Below are 26,084 nucleotides of genomic sequence, written 5' to 3' on the forward strand. Positions count from 1 at the left end.
GGCAAGTTGAGTAACAGACTCCAGGCTGACTGGCTGAGGGTCCTCCTGTCGTAATAACTGATGTTTTTGGCCTCTCGTGCTCACCGTAGGTCAGGGTGTAGAGGGGCTTGCCCGTGATGTCCAGGGCCGTGAGGGCGGGGCTCTTGGCCTGCGTGGCCCCCCAGCGGGCCAGCGCTGCCTGCAGGGCGGGGGGCCAGTTACTGACCACGCCCAGCGGCTCCCCCTTCACCGGGATGATCTGCCGCCCCTCTGGTTTCGGGGTGTTGGGGTCAGGCTGGGGCACTGCGGGAGAGAGGAAGGGAGAGAGAGAAGTGACAGAGACAGAAAAGGGAACAATGGAGGGAGAGAGGGAGGACAGGAAAGAAGCAGAATATGGGGAGGCAGAGTACAAATTAAGAAGCAGATGGAGGACCAGAAGAGTGTAAGACAGCAGAAGACTTGTTTGTTCATTTATTCCGATATCCTCTAAGTTAAACGAGCTCCTCTCTACTTCGCACCACACTTAATAGTAAAACGCAAAACAAAACCATACTGAGGCCATAAAGCCTTTGAACTATCTCTTTAATCCAATCACAGCCTTGCGGGGGAGGGGAATGGCTCCTTATTTCAGGCCAGGCAGTGACTGACAGTAAATGGTAGCTCCGCCCACTCGTCACCCTGTCTCTCACCCTCTACGATCTCCTCGGTGTCGTCCATGAAGAACTCGCTGAGCGGCGGCCTCTTGGGCCTCTTCAGCGTGTTCAGCAGCTGCTGGATCTTAGTGGAGACTCTGCTGCTGACCGGAACGCCTGAGAGGGGCGGGGCGGGGGGCGGGGCAGGGGGCGGGGCGGGGCGGGCAGAAAAGCAGTCACACAGGTGCTCTCGCCCCACGTGACAGGAGCTCACGAGACGAGGGCGACGAAACGCAGGAATGAGCGGAGAAGCGGAAGGAGCACAGAGAGAGAGGCAGGACCTCCAAGGACAGGATCACTCAGGGAAAAGTTTACACAGACACCTAAAGCGCGCGTATACACACACACACACACACACACACACTCACACACAGGCACACACACACACACACACACACACACACACACACACTCACACACAGGCACACACACACACACACACACACGCGCACACACACTCACACACAGGCGCACACACAGGCACACACACACACTCGCACACACTCACACACAGGCACACACTCACATACATACACGCACACACACACTCACACACAGGCACACACACACACACTCACACACAGATACACACTCATGCACACGCACACACACACGCGCACACACGCACACGAACACACGAATGCATGCACACACACACACACACACTCATACACGCACGCACACACACACACGCACACACACAGACACACACAGACACACACAGACACACACACACACACGCACAGACACACACACAGACACACACAGACACACACACACACACACACGCACACACACACAAACACACACACACACATACACAGACACACACACACATACACACACACATATGCACGCACACACACACACACGCACGCACACACGCGCGCACACACACAAACACACACACGCGCACACACACACACACACATGCACACAGAAGCACACACACACACACTGAAGAGCCCGTGCGCGAACACAAACATACACTGAAGCACACATACATATGGAAGCACACACACACTCTCACACGCTCACGCATACACTCTCTCTCGCACTCGCACACACACACACTCTCTCTCTCACAGTCACTGACTTACACACACGCACACAAATGCACACAGGGACTTCCCTGGGTCCACTTTTCCAGTTATGTTTTACCTTTTCCTATAGCCAGTAGTAATGAAAGTGACAGAGGGGTGAGAGAGACCAGGGGGAGAAAAAGTTTCCTGTTAGAGAAAATTTTACACACAGTACATCAAATCTGTCATTTTAGTACGGATTAGAGCGAGATACACACATATGCACAGAGAAGGCGAGCGCGCACACACACACGCATGCGCACAGACACAGTCTCACAATATTACACACTCTCTCACACGATTATATACATGCAGTCTCTCAAACACACACACTCACAAAAATACTCCCACACACAGTTAACAGCTAAGTACAAGCCCAGCGGCCAATGAAATGTCTTCGCCATCGTACGTCTGGGTGTCACGTGTCCACACCGGACGATTATTTAAAGCCCTGTTTAAAGTGCGACTGAAAAAATATTATACACTTGCTTAAATAGGGAAATCTCCTTTTGCCAAAAAAATAAATTATAACACACGGACGCACGCATACAGGAGCCTTCAATCAAGCCAATGCTCAAGGCCAAATCCAATGAGGCTATTAATGAACCACAGCCAGGACCAGAGAGGAAGCAAAATGGCGGCACGGCCAATACAAGCAGCAGGATTTTACACAGTGCAGCACACATAGCTTATAGCTTTAGCCTTACCCATTTCACTTTATTAAAAACCACTGTAATGTCCGAAGAAATGCACGAATAGCACCAGCACAATAGCTAAAGTGCAGAGGCAGAAGAGCGTTGAAAGTAGAGCAAAGCGAGACTGGCACATTTGGTGTTGTGCTCCAAAATAAAGTGTTATTTTGAATAAGAATCATATTGTTCTGATGAACGTGCTAGCTGAAACTTTAATTCTGTACTAAAGCCTTTTTTGGAGCACTATTTCTAGTGTGTGAGTCTCACTTGGTTTTAATTTATTTAAAACTGAAACTGCTTCAATTTGGTCATTTTTGCTCAGCAAACAAGCCAATAACAACAGAGAAATTAAGAAAATAAATAACGTGTGACGGTGGTGCGTGTCAGGGGTCAGGGGTCAGTACCGTCTGCCGTGTCCATCATGCTGGAGCGGCTCTGGCCGCGGCTCATGCCCCGCACGGGCGGGGGCATTTCCGCATGGGACCCCCGGTCCTGGGGCGCGGCCGAGGTCACATCAGGGGCAGCGCTGCTGTTCTCTGGGGGGGGGGGGCAGAAGCGCACACATTTACACTCAGAATCAGACCCAGGTTTAGTGTACAGTAGGTGTAGGTGTATGTAGGTGTGGCTGTACAGGTGTGTAAAGCGTAACTGTAGATGTACAGGAGTGTAAAGTGTAGCTGAAGTTGTGTACGTGTAGCTGTACCGGTATGTAGGTGTAGCTGTAGATGCGTAGGCGTAGCTGTACAGGTGTAGCTGTGCAGGTATGTAATGTGTAGCTGTAGGTGTAGCAGTACAGGTGTGCAGGTGTAGCTGTGCAGGTATGTAATGTGTAGCTGTAGGTGTAGCAGTACAGGTGTGCAGGTGTAGCTGTGCAGGTATGTAATGTGTAGCTGTAGGTGTAGCAGTACAGGTGTGCAGGTGTAGCTGTGCAGGTATGTAATGTGTAGCTGTAGGTGTAGCAGTACAGGTGTGCAGGTGTAGCTGTGCAGGTATGTAATGTGTAGCTGTAGGTGTAGCAGTACAGGTGTACAGGTGTAGCTGTACAGGTATGTAATGTGTAGCTGTAGGTGTTTAGGCATAGCTGTACAGTTGTATCTGTGCAGGTATGCTGTACCTATGCGGGTGTGTGCCAGCACGTCGGCGAGCGCGGCAGGCTGGGGTTTGCCCTCGCTGTGCGACAGGGTGGAGGAGGCGGAGGAGGAGGTGGAGGAGCCCTGCAGGGAGCGGTTTATCCAGGAGTCCGGGCTCTGCAGCCCCTGAGCCTGCCCCGCCCGCCTGCTCAGAGAGCTCTCATCATCCGACCCCGAGGAGGAGTCTGAGAGGGGCCGGGGGGGGGGGGGGGATAGGGAGGGAGAGAGAGGGAGAGAGGGATAGAGGAAGAGGGAGTGAGAGAGAGAGGAAGAGAAAGAGAGGAAGAAAGAGAGAATACTCATTAGACCATATTCTACACTGAGGCAGAAGTACAGACACAAAGACAGGTAATATTAGAAGGATTTTCCAGTTTATCTTGCTAACGCAGACACACACACACACACACACACACACACAGGGACTGGGGTAGGGGCGCGGGGCGCGGGGGTTACCGGGCGGGGTGCAGTTGTCGGCGGGAGACTGGGCGAAGGCGGAGCGGCGTTTGGTGGGCATGGGCAGCGCCATCTTCTGCTCCCTGTGCTGCGCCAGAGCGGCTTGTACCGCCTCCGTGTGGATATCTGAGAGAGGGAGTAGAGAGACATAGAGAGAGAGAGAGAGAGAAAGAGAGACAGAGAGAGGGAGAGAGAGAGAGGGAGAGGGAGTAGAGAGACATAGAGAGAGAGAGAGAGAGCGAGAGAGTGAGACAGAGAGGGAGGAGGTAGAGGGGGAGATACAGGCTGTTAACCACCCGTAATACAGACAAAAAAACAGCCCCTCAAATCAAGCTTACTCAGGCAGTTGGTGCTGAAGCTGCCCATCAAATCAGCACTGCGTTGCTATGAGGCCCGAAACACACACGCTGAGCTGATCTAGAACAGTCAGAAACACACACGCTGAGCTGATCTAGAACAGTCAGAAACACACACGCTGAGCTGATCTAGAACAGTCAGAAACACACACGCTGAGCTGATCTAGAACAGTCAGAAACACACACGCTGAGCTGATCTAGAACAGTCAGAAACACACACGCTGAGCTGATCTAGAACAGTCAGAAACACACACGCTGAGCTGATCTAGAACAGCCATTCCACAGGAAATGGACCAGGCTGTCGGGCCTGTTCCTCAGAATGCCTTCATTTTCAATATATACATCCCTTACCTATCTGTAAAGACTAAAAACTGAAGCTAGAGCTCCAGATATCAATTAGTTATTAAGAAACAGACGATCAATAATCATCCAAAATGGCCGCCTTTTACTGAGGCATCATTTTCAGATGTCTGCATCCAAGGGTAAAATAGGGACGAAAATCTCTTTCTTTTTGTAAGATTACAAGGGCAACCAAAATAAGTTATCCATAGCTTAAAAACAAGTCACTATGTAAAATAACTGCACACTGGTGATACATCTTCAACAGAAGAAAATCACGTGCGCCTCATTCGTTCATCACTTCATGTAGACATGCACACAGCTGATTTGCGGAAATGGATATCACCCTTACATAACCCTTTCATGTTAAAATGATAAATTAAGTTTTATACGGTTGTCTGCTTGAATGTAATGTAATGTAGTTCGCTGTTCTGGTTCAGTGTTCCATTAGAAAAACCACACTCGCAAACTACCGGTTAGCACTAAGAGCTGCGCTGGTAGCACAGGAAGTAGAACGCCTGGCCCCCTGGCCGACTCACCCGAGCGGTAGCGGTCGTCCCGGGCTCCCCCGCTGCGGCGGGCGCGGTGCCGGCGGGCCGCCGACGTGGAGGCCGAGGTGGAGGAGGAAGCGGAGGAGGAAGGGGCAGGGTCGGGGGCGGAGCTGGGACCCGGGGTCGGCTGCTCGGTCTCGGGGGACGGTTCTGCACCTGGTGGGGGGGAGGGGGGGGAGCAGAGAGCAGGGGTCAGCGGAATAACACACCGTTTGGGGACCGGCCTACCGCGGGTAGAATGCTGATGCTGCTGTTCTGTGCCCTTGGGTTAACAGTGAGAGCAGCAGTGCACTGCTGCCCTGTACACAGACAGGGTAGGGCCTCTAAAGGCCCACACTGCGCTGTAGGCTGTGCCCTTGGGTTAACAGTGAGAGCAGCAGTGCACTGCTGCCCTGTACACAGACAGGGTAAGGCCTAAAGGCCCACACTGCGCTATAGGCTGTGCCCTTGGGTTAACAGTGAGACCTGCAGTGCACTGCTGCCCTGTACACAGACAGGGTAAGGCCTAAAGGCCCACACTGCGCTATAGGCTGTGCCCTTGGGTTACCAGTGAGAGCAGCAGTGCTGCAGTGCACTGCTGCCCTGTACACAGACAGGGTAAGGCCTAAAGGCCCACACTGCGCTGTAGGCTCGAGGTGAAGGGGCACTGTGAGCACGCAGACCACGCGTTGCGATGGTGCAGGACGAACACGCCCGTCTGACGCTGCAGGACTGCAGACCCAGCCTGGCGGAGTTTCCCAGGTTCCTCTTTCTGATCGCATGGGGGGGGGGGGGGGGGTCACACGGCCACAGACCACATGACTCACCATAAGACCACTGACTGTGGGAGAGGAACGCTGGATTGTTCAAAATGCGTGCAATTAAAGGAACTACGATGAGTGAAACTCGGTTTGTGTGTGTGTGTTTCTGTGCATGTTTGTATTTGTGTGTGAGAAGCATTTTGGGAGTGTGTGAGAAGTTAGTTGAAATTAGTTGTGCATGCATGCATGAGTGTGTGTCTGTGCATGTGTGTGTGTGTGTGTGTGATTGAGTGTATGTGTGTGTGTGTGTGTGTGTGCGTGTGTGTGAATGTGAAAGTGTTGGTTTTTAGAGGACACAGTTCACACTATTGCAGTGACAGCAGCCAAAACTGGAGCCAGAAGTGTGAGGTCACAGTTCTGCTTCCTCCTCCAGCTCCACTTACGACTGTTTTTACTGATGAAGACACCACACAGGAACACAATCAATAAAGGGAGCGCTATGCATTCCTGGCCAAGTATGTGTTGGATTTCCTAACGTGGAACAGCAGCTAATGCATTTGATCCTGGGCTTAAATCCATGAGTCTAAGGGGAGACACTCTATTAGGGAGATATTCCACTTCATCATAACTGCACATAACGCTCATGCCACATAAACAGGTAACTTTTGGGTGCAATTCACTCTACCGCCACTAGAGAGCAGCAACCAACCACAAAACTTAAAGGGGGTGGGGGGGGGTCCTCAATAAACGTGGGTCAAGGCATCCCAATGCACACAGTGGTTTACATGAACTCTGATTTCCTCAGTGATGGAGAGGTAGACTACCTATGGCAGCCCAATGTTTGACATCATCAAACTATGCCCTCCCTGCAGCCAGCCCTGCACAGGAGAGAGACTCACTGCTGAGCCATAACACAGGGAACTGGGTGCAGAGCATTATTTAAGAGAGAGAGACTGAGAGGGAAAGAGAGAGAGAGGGGAAGAGAGAAAGAGAGACTGAGAGGTAAAGAGAGACAGAGAGAGGGAAAGGAGGAGGACGTCTTACTTGGTGTTGCTGAGACGTAGGGGGCCAGCAATTTAGCTCTTTTCTTCTCATAGCCCTTTTGTGTGATGTCACCTGAGAGAGAAAACAAACACAGAGAAGCCAGTTAATCACATGCATATACACACACACACACGTACATACACACACACAGGCACCACACACACACACACACACACACACACACACACACACACACATATGCACATACACACACACACAGGCACCACACACACACACACAAACACACACACACACACACACACCGCTGCACTGAAACTTCAGGAGTAAGCCAGAAATACACCTGAAGAGTGAGGCTTCAGGAATTTTAATAATCACCTTTATCATAGCTCGTTAAACTGCTAAGCAAAACCAAAAGAACAGGATATACACCCCTGGTAACATGTCTCTGTAAGAAAGAACACATTATTTTATGGCTAATCTGGCAGGCATGGCCCCAGTGCCCCCAAAGCAGTACACAGCTGCTCTGCTTATGACCAAAAGAACACGGTCTGTTCACAGACTGCAGCTGCTCAGCTAGCCGCTTATAAAACTCCTTCAGCCAGCTGCTAATAAGAACTTACTGAGAGAGCGAGCCTGACGGCAAGTTTTAATCTGAACTTGAAGTCCATTTAATTTGAAACTGAGGGAGGGAACAAGAGAGCAACAAAGCGAGCCAGTGAATTACTGAGCGCAAAAGAGAGTAAATGAGTTACATAGTTCTGCGGGTCTGGGGTTGCTAAGTGGCAGCCCAAAACCCTGTGAAACAACAGACAAAACACCCAGACTCGCACGCCATTGGCTGAGGGGGAGAGGGGGAGGAGCCTCCAGTGAGGTGCAGGTCAGTGCGGGTCAGAGCGAGGCTAGCCGTGCCGCTGTGACTCATAAGCTCAGCTGTTCCCCTCCCAATGTGGAGAGAACCCCAGCGCTGAGACACCAGCCCAGGCCTGGCCTCTGTCTGCCTGACAGTCTGGAAGCACAGATACCTCTGCCTGCCAACACACACAGCGCACACACACCCTCTGTTTATGCACACACACAGCGCGCGCACACACACACACACACACACACACCCTCTGTTTATGCACACACACAGCACACACACACACACACACAGCACACACACACCCTCTGTTTATGCACACACACAGCGCGCACACACACACACACACACACACACACACACAGCGCACACACACCCTCTGTTTATGCACACACACAGCCTGCACACACACACACACACACACACAGCGCACACACACCCTCTGTTTATGCACACACACAGCGCGCACACACACACACACACACACAGCGCACACACACCCTCTGTTTATGCACACACACAGCGCGCACACACACACACACACACACAGCGCACACACACAGAGCGCACACACACCCTCTGTTTATGCACACACACAGCGTGCACACACACACACAGCGCACACACACACACACACAGCACACACACTCACACAGCGCACACACACACCCTCCGTTAATGCACACACACACACACACACACACAGCGCACACACACACCCTCTGCTAATACACACACACAGCGTTCACACACACAGCACACACACACCCTCTGTTTATGCACACACACAGCACGCACACACACACAGCACACACACAGCGCACACACTCACACAGCGCACACACACACCCTCCGTTAATGCACACACACACACACACACAGCGCGCACACACACACTCACACAGCGCATACACACACCCTCCGTTAATGCACACACACACACACACACATAGCACACACACACACACAGCGCACACACTCACATAGCGCACACACACACACACAGCGCACACACTCACATAGCGCACACACACACCCTCCGTTAATGCACACACACACACACACACACACACAGCGCACACACACCCTCTGCTAATACACTCACAGCGTTCACACACACACACACACACACACACCCTCTGCTAATGCACACACACAGCACACACACACACACACCCTCCGCTAATGCACACAAACACACACACACACACACACACACCCTCCGCTAATGCACTCACACACAAATTCCCACGCACATACACACACTCACATACAGTATATGCATACCAGCATATTAATACACTCACTTAAACACATATGCTGCTACACTCATGACCCTGACATGCACACACACACACACACGCATGCATACACACAGACCCACACGCACACACAGATGCATGCACACATACAGACCCACACACACACATATGCACACACGCATGCATGCATACACACAGACCAACACACACACACACACACATGCATGCACACATACAGACCCGCACACACGCATGCACACATACAGACCCACACACACACATACGCACACACGCATGCATGCACACATACAGACCCACACACAAACACACGCATGCACATCCACAGACACACATGCACTTGCACACGCATGCACAACCACAGACCCACACACAAGCACACATGCATACACACACACACAAGCACACGTGCATAAACACACACACATGCACGCACACATGCAGGCACACAGGTCAGTGAAGACAGTATTGTACTGTACAGAGATGTATGGCTGACAGACAGATATACCATGTGGGACAGACAGATTGATGGTTTTCGGGAACTGGGGGACTGGGGCGCCTTTGTTCCGGAACTGTCCCACGACTGACACAATGGGAGGGGCGGGGAGGGAGGGGGAGGGGGGGGGGGTCATTAAGGAGAGACAGAGGAGGGTCTGTGCTGGGACGGCGGGTGCGGACTGGCACTGCCACCCGAGGACTGAGGCCGCTTTGTGCCGACTGGCTGTGGGACAGCGCCACAGCGGGCACGCCGGCCACAGCGGGCACACCGGCCACAGCGGGCATGCCGGCCACGCGGGGCAGCGCGGGGTAGCGCCAGCTCCGGGACGGACACGCCAGGCGCCAACGCCGGCGACTGCCCGAGCGCCCCGAAACCTGCGTTTAACACTGCCTCAACAAACCCTACGACAACATAAGCCCCCAAAAAGAGTAGCTCAACCTAAACCGAAATGAGGAATAAAAACTAACAGGAGATGATGTCATTGCCACTGCGGGACGGGGCGACAGAACTGAATTTAGGAGCACTGGACAGGTCACAGCTTCTGCCTGTAACTCAGATCTGCAGAGCCAGCACTGAACTCTCACTGTACGCTCTCACATCATTGTACTACAGTACGGCGCTAAAGGAATGTAGCACGTTTTAAACACACGGCACTGTAGCACACCGTAAGTGCTCCGTACTCTAACACACTGTAAACACACTGTAGCACAATATTAACAGACCCAGCTCAAGCACACTGCTAATGCAACTTGCTGAAGAACACTTTAGTGTACTGTAGGACACTGTTAGTGTACTGTACTGTACTACAGCATTATTCTGATGCCCCCCACGGTCTGGTATCAGAGCGCGTAGCGCTTACTCACTGGGGAAGGCCTGTGCACTCATCTGTGATCTCCTACATACTGTACAGAAAGCACCAATGAGATGGGCCCAAAAATACAGCCGGTTATTATAAAACCAGGGTCAATAACTGGTTAAAAACGTAACAATACGGATGATGAAATAAACAGGCGTGTGTCCTGGTGGAAAATAGCCCGAAGGCAAATCGGAGGTATGGAATAACTTTGATTTGGTCTCAGGCAAAGTCAAATGTCTGTGAGCTAGACCAGTGCACTGAGCGCAGTGTGCAAAATGATTCATTTCAGGGTGCAGAAGGCTAATTAAGAGATTATACTGAATAAATGGCACACGCTCACTGGCAGAAGAAAAGAAGGAAAGCATTCGTGCTACACTTTGTCCTGAAAAATACCGAGATAACTACTGAAAAGGTCTATGAATCATTTAGAGGCACACATCTCCAGATTTCATATAACCAAAATGAACCAAGAGAAAACTACATTAGACATTTTTAAATTTGTACAGGCTTCATTTATTAAATTATATGTGCAAGCCATTCTGTCCTTATGCTTTTTTATGCAAAGAAACATTTTTTTTTTAATATGAAGATTACACACCACATGCATGCGCACAAACACACACACATAAACAAATAGTAAGTCTACTCAACAAACCATAGTGCTACATACACAAAGAATGAGAGTGTGCGTGAGTCTGAATGTGAGTGTGTGTGTGTGTGTGTGTGTGTGTGTGTGGGTGTGTGTGTGTGTGCATGCGTGCTTTTGTATGTGAATGTGCGTGTGTGTATGTGTGTGTGTGAGTGTGTGTGTGCATATGTATGTGTGCGTATGAGCGTATGTCTGCGTGTGTGGTGTGCATGCATGTGTGGTATGTGTGTGTGGTGTGCACGTGTGGTATGTGTGTGTGGGGTGCGTGTGAGAGAGTGTAATAGATGCTAATCCTCACCCACGTGCCCCCTCAGGCTGTTATAACACCCCCACTGAGCATGTGCAGGATGCAGGGCGGTGGGATTAGGAGGTGGGTGGGGGGAGGCGGTCGTGATTCAAGTTCCTACCCCCTTGGTCCACACAAAGAGTATGGGTGATAAAGAACATGGGTGATTTCCTCTAAGGGGAGTAGCTGAGTTAGCATAAAGCACCGCACAGCCTATGGAGAGAATGACTGCCTAAGACCAGCCTACACAGACCTGAGGTACTGAAAGACAGAGAGAAACGGGGAATGTTTGCGAAGAGAGACAGATTCACACTGAACCCAGGTAAAAGTGCTTTCACACAAATCGTTTTATGTAAACTAGTAGCCTAGATAGTAGTAGACCTGAAGCGAATTTTTATTTTATTTTCCAAATTTCCATTCGGAAACCTATTTCAGCAAAGCGTGCAACATTTTTTTTCCGTCTGCAGGACGGGGCTTTAAATAATCGCGCTGTGTGAGCGGGCCACGCCCCGACGTGCGGCAGCACAGAGAAACGCTCCGCAGGCCGCAACGCTCCGAGCATCAGCGGCCAAAAAACTCTTGCCGCACACGCCAGGGACAACTGCCGCACACAATGGGCCTCTGCTATCACCGGCCAACAGATGCAGAAAACCAGCGGCAGCCCAGAAATGATGTCATCATTCAGCAAATACGCTCTACTGGCCGTTCCAGCCTGTCACCTGTTCTGCTGTAGGTGAAAAGCAGAAGTATTTCAAACAAAAAAGCCTTCTATTTTATCAACAGCTACACAAACAGGCTAATAAGTTAATATTAGGCAACATGTTTAGCTGGTTATATCTTGATTATATATTATTTCTTTCCTATAAAGCTAATACAGCTGTAAACGGTCAACTCCAGACGCTAAAATAAACGGAAACTGAACACTAAAGGCGAAAATATTTATACAGGAAAACTACTTGCACTATTTCCTCAGACAATTAAATATTAAAGACTGTGGCATTACTAGAAAATTAGTCTGGATTATTGGCACAAAAGACAACAGAAGCAATTTACATTCTTCGTAAACACCATTCCATAACTGTCAAGTGACATAATCAGCTTTATTGCGTGTCAATTCAATTTACACTGCTAATGCTTACAATGGCATTAAAAGCTTTGGCAGCATATTCAAATATGGAATCCAAATTGAATTAAAAGAGTGTCGGAGTTAGGACAGAGAGGAAAAGAATGAGATGTTCTCTCCTCATTTGACTAAGTCCTTGAATTGAAGGAAATGATCCAAACAATTTGGGTCTTTGTGCGGTCCATGTTATCTATGGCAGTTTCCAAAACCTACACACGTTTGGCCCTTTTGTCCCATCGTAATCCCGGAGGCTGTAATCCCAGATTAGACGCAGTTCCCGGCATAGCGGGGAAGAATCCCGTCGGGACGTGTGGCAGGAGAAGCCATGCCTGGTCTCCACCAATCAGACGCGTCTGGAATCTTCACAGCGAACCGGTTCTTTGTAAGTGTCAGGATATCCTTCTTCAATAGAACTTCTTTCTTTTATTCCATCAAACATGTCTCACTCTGCATTTGCTGTCATCTGAGCAGAATGCCAAAACCTACACATCGCAGGACTGGCACACTACCTGCAGAAGCCTGAACAAAAGGGAAGATGGGAGAACCACTTCCAGCACGGCAGCCGTGATAAACAATCTTTACCTTCCAGGGCTTGTGGACAAAACGGGTACCTGAAGTCACATACGGCACCTCTTTGCTTTTAGAGCAAATAAGGCAAACCCACAGACTCCAAGCAACCTTCGTGAAAATGATGTTTCAAAGCATTACAGTCCACTCCACGAAAGGTGACGCTTCCAACCAAGTCAAACATTCAAGCGACAGGCATCACAAATTCTCCAGACGGTTCACGTTGCTGTCTATTACAACGTTTTTGTATTTGCCGTGGTTTCGTTTTAGCATCTGAATCGTGGTGCTTCCTTTGGTATTGTTAACAAAGGAAAGAACTGCTATTACTAGCACTAGTACTGCTACTACACCTAGGCTACCACTATTACCGCTGCTGCTACTACTATAGTACTTTTGGAAAGGTCCATCCCTACCTCCCAGATAAGAGTAGCCTTTACTTTTCCACAGCCAGCAAAAATATATAGCCTGGAGGCCAGCAAGCTTTACAGTCATGTGACCCAGTGGGCCCCACAGTCATGTGACCCAGCGAGCCCCACAGTCATGTGACCTAGCAGGCACAGCAGTAAATCCAATGCCCATTGCTGCTGATGTGGTATGGAGGTAAAGGAACTGGGACTGAGAGAAAAACACAAGAAGTTCAAACGTAGGTTTGGATGCCATCATATCACACATGGTACTCTATGAGCACAACCCCTCTATGAACACAACCCCTCTATGAGCACAACCCCTCTATGAGCACAACCCCTCTATGAGCACAACCCCTCTATGAGCACAACCCCACTATGAGCACAACCCCTCTATGAGCACAACCCCTCTATGAACACAACCCCTCTATGAGCACAACCCCTCTATGAGCACAACCCCTCTATGAGCACAACCCCTCTATGAACACAACCCCTCTATGAGCACAACCCCTCTATGAGCACAACCCCTCTATGAGCACAACCCCTCTATGAGCACAACCCCTCTATGAGCACAACCCCTCTATGAGCACAACCCCACTATGAGCATAACCCCTCTATGAACACAACCCCTCTATGAACACAACCCCTCTATGAGCATAACCCCTCTATGAACACAACCCCTCTATGAACACAACCCCTCTATGAACACAACCCCACTATGAGCACAACCCCTCTATGAGCACAACCCCTCTATGAACACAACCCCACTATGAGCACAACCCCTCTATGAGCGTGAGTGTAGCCCCTCTGTGGGGGGTTAGCAGTCCCACTCCCAGCGTGAGAAGGGTGCAGCGCTCCAAAAAACAGCACTCCAAAAAACAGACACTGGGAACTTCAGAAGAGGAAATGACATCACCCCTCCCACCGGCTTATTTTTAGCGTTTTGTGAGCAGTTTGTTCCACCGCGGAAGAGAAAGTGTGGAGAGTCCATTCACAGGACACCATCCATCCAGAGAATACAGGACCTCCCACCAGCGCCAGAGGACTAGAGATCAGGTTCCATCTTCCTTATTCAAAAAAACGCCCTCCAGATCTAATCTCGCGTATCTCTCTGCTCGGATCATTAAGCAAATGGCTGGTTGATTAAATATCAAAACAAATGTGGAGTGGCCTAATCAAAATCTCTTTCTCATCAATACTCATAATGGACAGCCAAAGAGCATTTGTCAGAAAATAACAGATAATTATTGGCATTAATTTTCATGCTTGAAAGCGAAGGTTACTATTTATGGACATATGAAGTCTCAAAGAGTGCTGGGGGAATATTCGGCGTGGGGTCAGCTGACTTCATTATGTGATCGTGGGAGCCAGGGAATCAAAATTCACTTCCTTAAAAAGGACAACTCGCTTTTCATGTAACCTATTAAATACATTGTCCGCAATGTGCCTGCAGAAGTGCGTGTGTGTGTGAGTGTGAGTGTGTGTGTGTGTGTGTGTGTGTATGTGGTACGGGTGCAGTGGTTCACAAAATTCATGGTTCGGGTCGGTCTACAGTTTTGGCGTCATGGTTTTGGTTTGGTTTGGTTTTGTACATTTTTGGTACAGCAGAGAAAAAAAAACATCATTTCTGATTGCAATCCATTTATTTGTTTCCATTTATTTGACACTGCAGTTAAAAATGGCTCTCGAGATGTAATCAAATCATTATAAAAAGCTTGAGAACAAACAGGTTTTCTTTCCAAAGGAAAAGTGCCACTTTGTTATTTTCAAGCAGAAAATAATACCCATCCCGCACAACATTACAGTCTAAGGCCATCAACATATAATTTTTCACTCTGTCTGAATTTGCATGGAAAGCGTGTTTAAAGGTTCCAGGGAGGGGGAACTACGGTCTTCAGAACTCTCTCCTTGTATCTGTAATGGGCACACCTCAATGACATTGATGTACATGTGATGGGCATATGCATTTTCAACGTGGATGCACACTGCAATGATCAGGAGTCCCAGCCGAGACTGTCAGGACCAGCAGTGAGAAAGAGCGTACAGACGGGAATGTCATTTAGCTCCAGTATATTAAACACCCTTCACACACCACTCCCCCCTTCAGTGAGAGTAGCATGTCCCACAGCACGCAGGTGGGCTCTTCCTGAGCATGCTCAGAGCCTCCGGGCTGAGGGAACAGCTATTCTTCAGTACAGACACTGAGCTCATTAAAGATCTCACTTACAGAACAGGAATAAGTTCAATTTGACAACATGAACTGAATCCACAAACTACAACAATTAAAATGGGCAAATTCATCCCACAAAAAAAACGATTTACTCCATGTGTGCATCACATTCTGACTTTTCCTTGAATTTGCAAGACATCACAAAGCACCCCCCTCCCCCCAACCCACCCATTTCAAGCCCTGAGGATACCAGGGGATCAAAGCAGACCCCCTGCCTCCCACTGGTGCAGGAGTAAACAACCCCCCCCCCCCCCCCCCCCAAACTACCCAAGGCAATCTGTCTCACAAGCCACTCTGGAGCAGGGAACATTGCCATATTACCTCTTCTAAAAAGCCAGCGGCTTCTCTTGCTCACAGACCCGAGGACGGCGTGTTACTGTACCGAATGGGCAGCATTCACAGGCGATGGAGCCAGTAAGCGCTCCCAGAATGAGAGCCTGTCAAATAACAGGGAACTAGATAGACAGAGTGTAACCAAGACATACACACCCTGGCGAGGAATGACTTCAATTAAATTAAATTTGGTTTGGCAGCTAAAAGACGCTGCCTGACATTTGCTAAGTAGTTTGCTAATGAAGAAAAAGAAATAAGTTGAGTTTTGCATGCTTGATTCCTGATGTTACACCGTTGTTCACCCTAACATTAAAATGTAATAGTCCTGAAAATGTTACTAAGTCTCAAGCCGGCAAATTGCTGGAGCAGCTTTTCCGGAACACCGGCTCTGGCTCTCGTTCAGACGTGACCCCCAAACATAGCCTAAATGTTCCGGAACATTCCTGGGTAAGGCTGCACGTGCAAAAAGGGGTGACAGCAGTTTACCTCGTCTCCCCTCTGCCGCTTTCCTGCAGTGAAACACACACCCAGAAAACCGCACTGGTGCAGTACGCAGGGCAGCCAACTCTGAGGCCACAGGCGAGTCCCCCTGAACGCCGGGGGGTTCGATTCCCCACCACGGCACTTTCTGTACTGCGATATCTCTGTCTAAACCATCTCTGCTTTCTGCGCTTTAATAATACATGAGGACAGCCAACTTTCCACTTTCGTTTCTAAAATAAGTTTGCGGCCAAACTTAAAGCAACTGAGCAGTCAAAAGAATCAAAGGCCAAGCAGTCAAAGAATAGAAGTCCGCTCTGTACCCGCAAGCTGTGAAAAGCATTTGAGTTGCGAAACAGAATATTTCGGTCATCAGGAAACAGACCCATCAGAATTTTCAGGGTTTCATAAAATGTACTGGTAGTCTGTTCTGTGACAGAATTTTGTTATTCACAAGGAGAACTGCAAGCACTTTTTACACTGTCCTGTTCTTTAACTGAAAGGAGATTGCATCGCTCGGCCATTAGACTGAGAGGCTGTAGTCAACACATCACATCTTCAGCAGCAGAACGACATATTTCCAACCACACAAGATGAATAATAAAATGGACGCCCCCATCCCCCCCCCCCCCTCCAGGCTCCTACAGTGAGACAGGCTGCTCTGGCTGTGGGAAAGGCCATGTTGGGCCGCTATTTAAAGCAGGGACGTATAGGGGGTGGGGCGAGGGGCGGAGCTATGCCCGCCCGTTACCACACAGCCTCCATACCTGCCGTACCAAATCCTGAAATGAATAAAACGGCCTCACCTCATTAGAAATCTTTCTGTCTCATTTAGCAAGAGACGAATAGAAATAAGATTTTAAGCATAAATATAAGACTAAAACACTTGTTAAGGTTGATTTACATTTTGGTTTTTGCAGTGGATTTTGAGGGGTTGGGAGGGAGTGAGCTCAGGTTTTGAGGAAAGGTTTAAAAACCCCCTGAGCTGGGAAGTCTCCAGGCAGGACAAAGTGGCCCTGGGACGGCCCAAGGTGACACAGAACACACCGCTGTCTATAATTAGCCCGCGCGCAGCACTTATTTATTTATTTACTCGGTCAAATACTTGCTGACTCGCTTATCTATTTCTCCCTATTGTCTTCCACTGCTCGTTAACCGTAAACAGCGTCCCGAATCGCCGCTGCGTCCGGCGCAAACGCGCTCTGCAGCTGACGCGCAGGCACACCACTCTGACGCATTACCTCCGCATGCAGAGAAGGCTCCGGCTGCAGAAGGCCACAGAGGCCAAGAAAATCTCCAAACCTACAAAACAAATCTTTCCAGAAATTTCCTGAGCAACACATGGATTTTTCCTGCATTACGGTTTTTCTACGTTGTCGTTCACTCTTATTGTACTGCAAATGCACAGGGATGTGTAGTTTTTGCAGCTTTAATAATTATTAAATCTTCAGCTTACTGAAACTACAATCTCCCACAATGCATTTGTCTCTTGTCCAGACTAACAGAGTGTTGCAGTTCGTAGTACTAAAACCCAGAAGTGAGTTAGCATTTAGGCTTAGGTTAGCCACAGACCTTATTTTCGGCAGAAATTGCAACCCCTGCGGGGAAAATAGCACTGTAAATCTGCAGAGGGAACCGATTGCAGAACAAACTTCTGGCGTGACCAAGAAAAAGATGACATCACTGTAACACTCAATTCAAAAGTCACAAACACTGCAGTGGGCAAAAGGTAACTGAAATATTATTAATTCCTAATGTATTGTGTAACATTTAATGAAGTCCTGATGCTGTCATTGTCATGTAATGAAATGTACAGGCCAACCATGCACATTCCATGAAACACAACATTGCAACATGTGAGAAACACAGTTAATGTTCAGTACACAACTGTAGCTGACTGTGCACAGATTGTTGAAGGAGAGCCAAATCAAACATTTAGATTTTTGCATGAGGTTAGGCTTTGAAACCCTACCTGAGAGGTTTAAAGCCAGGTCTGGGTTTACAGGGCAGTATGTTACCACAGAGACCTCAGGGCACTAAAGGGAAGCAGCACTCAGCCTTCATGGGAATTACGGAGGGAATTATGGGAAAGCAGTCCCTGTTCTGGAGTACAGTACACTCACCCGCCATGAGTCACACCCTACAGGAATGTACATGTGTATCTCAGCCCTTTGGTCTAGCACCACCGCCAGCTCAGACGAGCAGAGCCCGTCTGATTACTGTACACCTTCGGCAGTGCGGGTCCTCTTGTGTAACACTGCTGCAAAGAAGGATCTGAGCATAAACAGGCGCACACTCATTACATTCACTCAGGACTGCGTGTGTGTGCGTGTGTGTGTTTGTGTGTGTGCGCATACAACAGAAGTGACAAACACGGTACACAAATCCAGCTACCACACGCAAACATACACAGCAGTAAGGCAGAGTGCCAAGAAGCCACGTTCAGACATGGATCACACAGACACACACACACACACACATACACACACAGACACACACACACACACAGACACACACAGACACACACATACACACACACACACACACACAGACACAAAGACACACACACTGACACACACACACACACACACACACACACAGTCAGCAATCTGCTCAAACCCATGTCCGGGTGTCACTGGAATCTGGAGGCATTTCAGACTGCTGAAAGACCTGGGTCGTTTTATACCAAGTCAAATCAACAAGGACCACGGCCCAATCCTCTCAGATTTTGCCAGAAAAATTCACCTAGGGTACATCCAGCCATTAATAAAAATTCTGTTCATAACAATTATTTAATAATTTTAATCCTTCAAACTGACACATTTTAAACTTAGTATAAGAGGAATGACACATTCGACAGATGCATTTCATAACCAGTGACTAAACCAGTGTAAATTTGGTCCTTGATTTGGGTTTCTATTTGCTGTTCATCATCTGTTCATCTGTATTTGCCTTCTGTCATATTGCTTATATGATTCATGCCCTCTGTGCCTCCAATAAAGTGTATATATATATATCGCATCTTTTTAGAATGAATGACACTTTCATTGTTAAATGTGGTCCAGGTAAATGTATAGTGGCCTACGTTCATGCCTCAAAAGCGAAAGCACAAACACAAAGGAGAACACTTTTCACAACATATAGCCTACAAAAAGCTAAAGCAAACTCAACAACAGAAACATGCTGTAAAAGAAGCACACTGAAAAATGGCAAAGCAAATGTAAAAATGAAGTGATACAAGTCCAGAAATGATGCAAATTCAAAAACACCTACAAAAGCGAAAATGCAAGAGAAACGCTGCACAACCAGTCAATACAACGGAAGTGCTCTACGTCACTGTTCATTTAAAATGCTATGTGCCGGAGTACAGAGCCAAAACAACAAAAACTGTGTCACTATTGTTCAGAACTGAGATAAGCATAAAATATATTTACATAAATTTTATTTCTGTATTGCCTTAAAATCCCACTTATATCCTGGGTATATTTGACCCAGTGTGACAGTTTCACAGGGGCTATTGAGTAAACACAACACAAGGGTGAAACTCCCAGAGTTCTTTTGGAAAAGCCGCAGGAGTCAGGAAACAGAATCCCCTGTTCACTTCCTGTTGAGCTGGCGTAACCCAGCCCACCTGTTTGCCCAACAGCGACGGTCTGTTGGTCAGATTCGCCTCCCGCCCATGGGGTTCGGAGTCGGGCATGGGCAGCTGTGAAACTGGCCCACGGCCCACGCCCCCCCCCACCCCCGCCCACGACGACACACGACTGGCAGTCATTACAGCACTGGCCAGAGGGCAACAGCTAATGGTGACTTAACCAGTGGAGGTCAAAGCTAACCTTTAAACCGCTAACAGTCTTGAAAGGTGTCGCGATAAGCACTCAGATTTTGGGTTACTCACCTGCAGCGGACTCCCTCTGCTAGCACGCCATGTGTGAAAACGCTCGTGTGTAAGACCCCGACTGAGGCGAAGAGCCGCCCTCGCTGCAGTCTCTTCCGCGGTTCTCGGAATGTTCCTCGAGACGAGTGGAAATGCCAACCCCAAGTTGTCGACGTCAAGATAACAATTTGCCATTTAGCAGCTTCCTGTAGCCTCAGTGCAGCAAGAACCGCAAGCTGAAGCGCCACCTCAGCCCTGCTGTTGAACGCCCGGGGCGTGGGTTTAGAGAGAGACACATCTCACAACGGGCCAGGGGTTCCAAGACTCCCTGGAGAAGAGACTCTGGAGCTATCCAATGAGAACTGCCCAATTAGAGGCAGTCTGACTCCCAGAATCCTCTTGGTTTTCTAACAGTGACTAAAACAGGTTCCATTGTCCAACGGACAACGTTTCATTACTAGCTCACAGACATACATTACACAAAATAAAGAATAGAGACGTGTTTAATTCCTTCAAATTCAGGGATTTTAAGTGTGGAATGTGAGCTGAAGCAAGCCAATACAAAATCCTCTGGAGATGCCAATCACTAGGCCAAAAGACCAGGAGGAACAATGGGGCTTACATAAAAGAGAACACTTTCATTCATAAACAGATTACTACTGTCACATCCGTTGTGATTAAGAGATTAATATGGCTTGTATACATAATGTAGCGAGCAAAACTGAGGATCATTAAGTAATAATCTGAAGTGTGAAAAGCCTTTTTAGAAAACAATATTTGGTTTCCTGTGTCACTGTGCTGTCGTAACACTGCTTCACTGTGCTGTCATAATGCTGCGATGAAAATTCGCATTTTTTGTCTGCACTAACAATTCCATCACCCAACTTAGAAGAATACAGCAATTTTTTTTAAGGGACAAGTGAGAACTCCAGAGTCTTGCATTGTGCAATAGCAGAAACAGCATGGATATGTTCTGTCTTAAGACCATTCAAAGGCTTTCTGCAAACCACGAGACGCATGTTGTTTACACAGATTTAAAATGTCATTAGGAAGGACAACTGTACACTGTGGGTATGGCCCACAGTTGTGCAGCATGAACAGAGGACTGGTGACAGATGCACAAACAGAATAAGTCGGGCAGTGTGATGACTCAATGGCTTCCTGATACAGTGGGATCAGTTTACACAGTTTACAAACCTTGCGGCTTATAGCGACAAATTAAAACCGTGAGATGCTGTGGGGAGAATTTAATAGGGAAGAGACCCATTTGTCTGTGCATTGGTCCCGTGCACACAGCCACTGCTCCAGGACTCAACGCGGCCAACGTTCGGCACGGTCCGATCGCTAAAGCCGCGCGCTAATCCCGCCAAAGCCAAGAAGATTCCAGCGCTGCTCCCGATAAGCAATAAGGAGCGGGAATCGTTTCGCATTCAGAGCGACACGTAAACATGGCCGCCCCGTCCCACCCACAGGTCCGTTCCCCCACCCACCCCTGCTCATCCTCGCTCTCTGCGCTCGGATCCCATTACCACGGCGACAGCCAACCGCTACAGACAGACCCAACTGTTCTGCTGGTACCAGACCCGCCTCGAAATCCAGTCATTACCCAGCCATCTGTGTGCATGACTCAAGACTTGACGTGTTTAATTAAGAGCGCAAAGCTGGTAGCCACCCATGGAAAGTAAGAGCGCGGGTAGCCGACGGCTTTCCCTATATAGGCTGTCATCCCACTTCTGCCACCAATTAGGACAGAAAAAACCTCTAGAAGGTAATGAAAATGGACACAGGCTTCAAACTGAGCAGGCTGGTGAGCCGTCATTCAGCTTGATCCCACCTCCCCCTCATGTTCGCATATGGCATCGACAGCCGACCTCTCCTTCCCCATTAAGAGCGCCATCACATGAGGGAATTAACACGGTCACGCGATTAAGCACCGATCCTTTTTTCACACACGGATGGATATGTTCTGGTGCAGGAATGACAGATCATGAGAAGCCTCAGCTTTATTTACAGCTAAAAAAGTAAGTTTCGCCTGCTTATTAAACTAAATAACAAGGAGTCAAATACACTAAGTGATTAATCTTCCTTTATTTTTCCTCAACATATTTCCAGCTTCAAGTTTAAAGGTTTGGCCTACTGTCTTTGTTTTATGCTTTACTACTTCAGTTCATCAGAAGTCTCGCTATTTGCTGGTTCCTCGTTGTGGTGCATTAAAACAGACAGAAGTGTGCGGGGACCAAACCCTGTATGGAAAATGTCTTACTTATCAATGTACCGATGCTTTTAATAACCATCTTTCCACAACACGTGTAAGAGTTCAGGGGGACTGCTTTAAACAGGAGGTGAGGAGTTGAATGTTGTTATTTTACACCACACCCAGAAACTCTCCTTCGCTGGCTTTCTCTCTCTCCTGCTCCCTCTGTCTCCAGGGGCTTCTATCAAGAGCGCACAAACGCAGCAGTTTCCTGTGTGAATCTCCAGCTCTTTTGCTCTCTCTCTTTCTTAGACACACACACACAGAAACACGCTTTCACAGACAAACACACAAAAGGTTTCTATCTCGCCCATGTCCTACTCTTAATTCTGTGTTTAAACAATGTCTGAAACACCATTATTGTGCATACATACCCTGCATTAAAAATGAATTCCCGTTATGTTTACCTACACACTGGTGCACGTTAACATACACAATATAACTTAACGGTAAAGGCTGCAGTCTGACACAGTGCAACAACAACAACTAAGTTTAAGTTCACAGCAGGAAAAGCCTGAATGGGGTGTTCTGGGAGAGATCGTGGTGAGGGGGGCTGTCCTGTTTCTTTTTTTTATCTCCATACAAAATTGGGCTACATACCAACGCGCACAAAAGGCCTCTTCTGGTCCTGGCCCCACCCCCTCTCAGCCAGTGCTTTTAAAATTAGAAAGTGACCCAGAGAGGGGGGGGGAGCAGAGTCCCGTCCACACCCTGTCCCAACAATCAGCTCAGCAGCTACGGGACACAGCAGCCAGAGAGAGAGAGGCGGGCGACCGACAGAGAGAACACTAGACAGAAAGGAAGGAGAGGAAGAGCGAAAGAAAACGAGAGCGAGAAAGTCATCCGTCACGTCCTCAAATTTGTCATTTTCCTTTTCGTTCAGTTATTTTACTGTTAAGCTCTGACGTCGTCATGCCAACCGGCCTCACGATCTCTGGTTGGCTCCTCTAGGGAAAATCACAGAGCCAGGTCCAGAGAGACGAGCAGGTTACGTCTGACTCAGACAACGGCTGCAGAAAAAACAGCGTAAACGAGACCGAAACCACAAGCACGCTGCGTCTCGCACTTTCACTGTTTACATGTTCCGGTACCTTCCGAAAAAGCCAGACAGTATGAGCGGAAGAGCTATTTTTGGACACTGCTACCTTGCATGGCAGCAGAAATCAGTGTACAATCTTCAAGGTACACAATAAAAATGGTGCGGGTTTGACTGCCGGACAGGGGAGGACCGTTTAACTGGAACTTCTTCAGCGAATGAGTCCAGCCTGTGTGTCTGGTCAAAGCATAAGAATGGGCAGAAACGTGAGCTGGTCTGCACCGGGGAAAAGCCAGTGCTTCTGAAGGAACACACAGAGCAGACTCAGCTGCCCAATGGTGATACACATATAACGGCCCCTCTATTGGGACGGCAGAAAAATCAAGCACGTCCCATGCCAAGCACAGCCCATCGTCATGCATGTACGGGCCACAGGGCGCAGACGTAGCAAAGTCTCCCAAAAACCGCCAGCCTCCAATTTCACTAGGAACAGGAGAAAACAGACAGAGAGAACTGACAGGGCCAAAACAAAGGCCTCCGCTGAAGGACTAACAGAGTCGGGTAAGACACTCAAAATGTCCGACTCAGGCTGTCCTCGAGCCTTAACCAAGTCATTAAACGCTTCACTCGCACTTACAGCCTTCGGCTCAAATGCAGTTAGGCTAATCGCTCCGGTCACACACACACACACACACACACACACACAGACACACACACAGACACACACACACACACACACACACACAGACACACACACACACACACACACACACACACAGACACACACACACACAGACACACACACACACACACACACACACACACACACACACAGACACACACACACACACACACACACACACACACACACACACACACACAGACACACACACAGACACACACACACACACACACAGACACACACACACACACACAGACACACACACACACACACACACACACACACACACACACACACAGACACACACACACACACACACACACACACACACACACACACACACGCACACACACACTCACACACACTCACACACACACACACACACACACTCACACACACACACACACACACACACACACACTCACACACACTCACACACACACACACACACACGCACACACACTCACACACACTCACACACACACACACACACCCACGCACCGCTCTCAGTAATGCCGTATTCACACCAGCTCACAAACAGGGGCTGGGGACACAGCAGATATTACGGTTCACAGCTTCGCCGCTGCCTGTGAAAAGCTGAATCTGAGCGCTATTTAAAAACCAGTGTGACTAAAGCCTGAGAGTCAATGAACCCCCCCCCCCCCCCCCCCAGCTTCACAGCCTCACAGAGTGGACATAAATCCTAACAAACCTGACCTCGAACACCCTGAGTCCGCAGAAAAGCCCATCTGTGCAGCCCCCTCTTTCCACTACGGAAGCGGTGATTCACAGAGCAGGTGGAGCCACCTTAGGCTGTGAAATGCTTGCCCATTTGAACTCATTGTTCCCCACGGAAAAATCACGGAACGAGCCAAAACTGGCAAGTCACTGATAACTTCCAAGTGGCTCCACCCATTCCTGTGTTCCTGAAGCTCCACTCCAATCCCCTCAGGAGGTTTTGATACTACATCGCCACATGACTCCCCGGTCAAAACTTGGCTCCACAGACAGTTCCGTTAGGGGTTTTTCCCAAACATCTAATTACACAACGGGATTACCAGCGGAGCTGTAATTGGTCCCCGGCGGCAAACGCCCAGGTCCGGAGCCAGAGGGCCTCCAAGAACCGGGTCGTCTGCTCCCGCTTCTCATGGGAGGGTCCGGCGCACCAATGAGAGTGCAGAGATTCGGGCCCCGCTTCTCACGAGAGGGTCTCACGCACCAATGAGAGCACAGAGATTCAGGCCCCACTTTTCATGGGAGGGTCCGGTGCACCAATGAGAGTGCAGAGATTCGGGCCCCGCTTCTCATGGGAGGGTCCGGTGCACCAATGAGAGCACAGAGATCCGGCCCCCTCTTCTCATGGGAGGGTCCGGTGCACCAATGAGAGCACAGAGATCCGGGCCCCGTTTCTCACGGGCAGCGAGAACAGCGCCGGGGAGGGGCCACCGTACCGCCGTGCGATTGGAGGAACCGGGAGAGGAGAAAGCGCGTAGAGCTCCCCTGCATTTTAAAGGCTTTTCTGGACCAGCGGAACGCCGGTTTCCGTAGCGATTGGGGGAGTGCGGGAGGGGGCGTCCGCGTTACGACAGCCGCAGCGGCGAGTATTAATAAACACGCGTCTACCAGGAGCAGAGCCTTCTTTCCGTCTGC

The 26,084-nt window shown here is 49.0% G+C and overlaps 1 protein-coding gene across 4 annotated transcripts in view; it reads right to left on the reverse strand.

Moving 5' to 3' along the window:
* The window catches only part of LOC118207489 (disco-interacting protein 2 homolog B-A), a 66,268-nt gene that overhangs the window by 25,435 nt on the left and 14,749 nt on the right, over positions 1-26,084 (reverse strand). For 2 of the 4 annotated variants that reach the window (XM_035381124.1, XM_035381122.1), the window contains exons 2-9: positions 7,059-7,130; positions 5,263-5,430; positions 4,029-4,154; positions 3,560-3,760; positions 2,850-2,981; positions 1,833-1,838; positions 669-788; positions 85-282 (exon numbers count right to left, since the gene is read on the reverse strand). In XM_035381124.1, coding sequence (XP_035237015.1) covers positions 85-282; positions 669-788; positions 1,833-1,838; positions 2,850-2,981; positions 3,560-3,760; positions 4,029-4,154; positions 5,263-5,430; positions 7,059-7,130 — 1,023 coding nt within the window. The remainder of the gene's footprint in view (positions 1-84; positions 283-668; positions 789-1,832; positions 1,839-2,849; positions 2,982-3,559; positions 3,761-4,028; positions 4,155-5,262; positions 5,431-7,058; positions 7,131-26,084) is intronic. The other 2 variants (XM_035381125.1, XM_035381123.1) reach the window with 1 other exon arrangement.

The sequence above is a fragment of the Anguilla anguilla genome, chromosome 11, assembly GCF_013347855.1.
Source record: "Anguilla anguilla isolate fAngAng1 chromosome 11, fAngAng1.pri, whole genome shotgun sequence".
In the NCBI taxonomy this organism is placed as follows: Eukaryota; Metazoa; Chordata; class Actinopteri; order Anguilliformes; family Anguillidae; genus Anguilla; species Anguilla anguilla.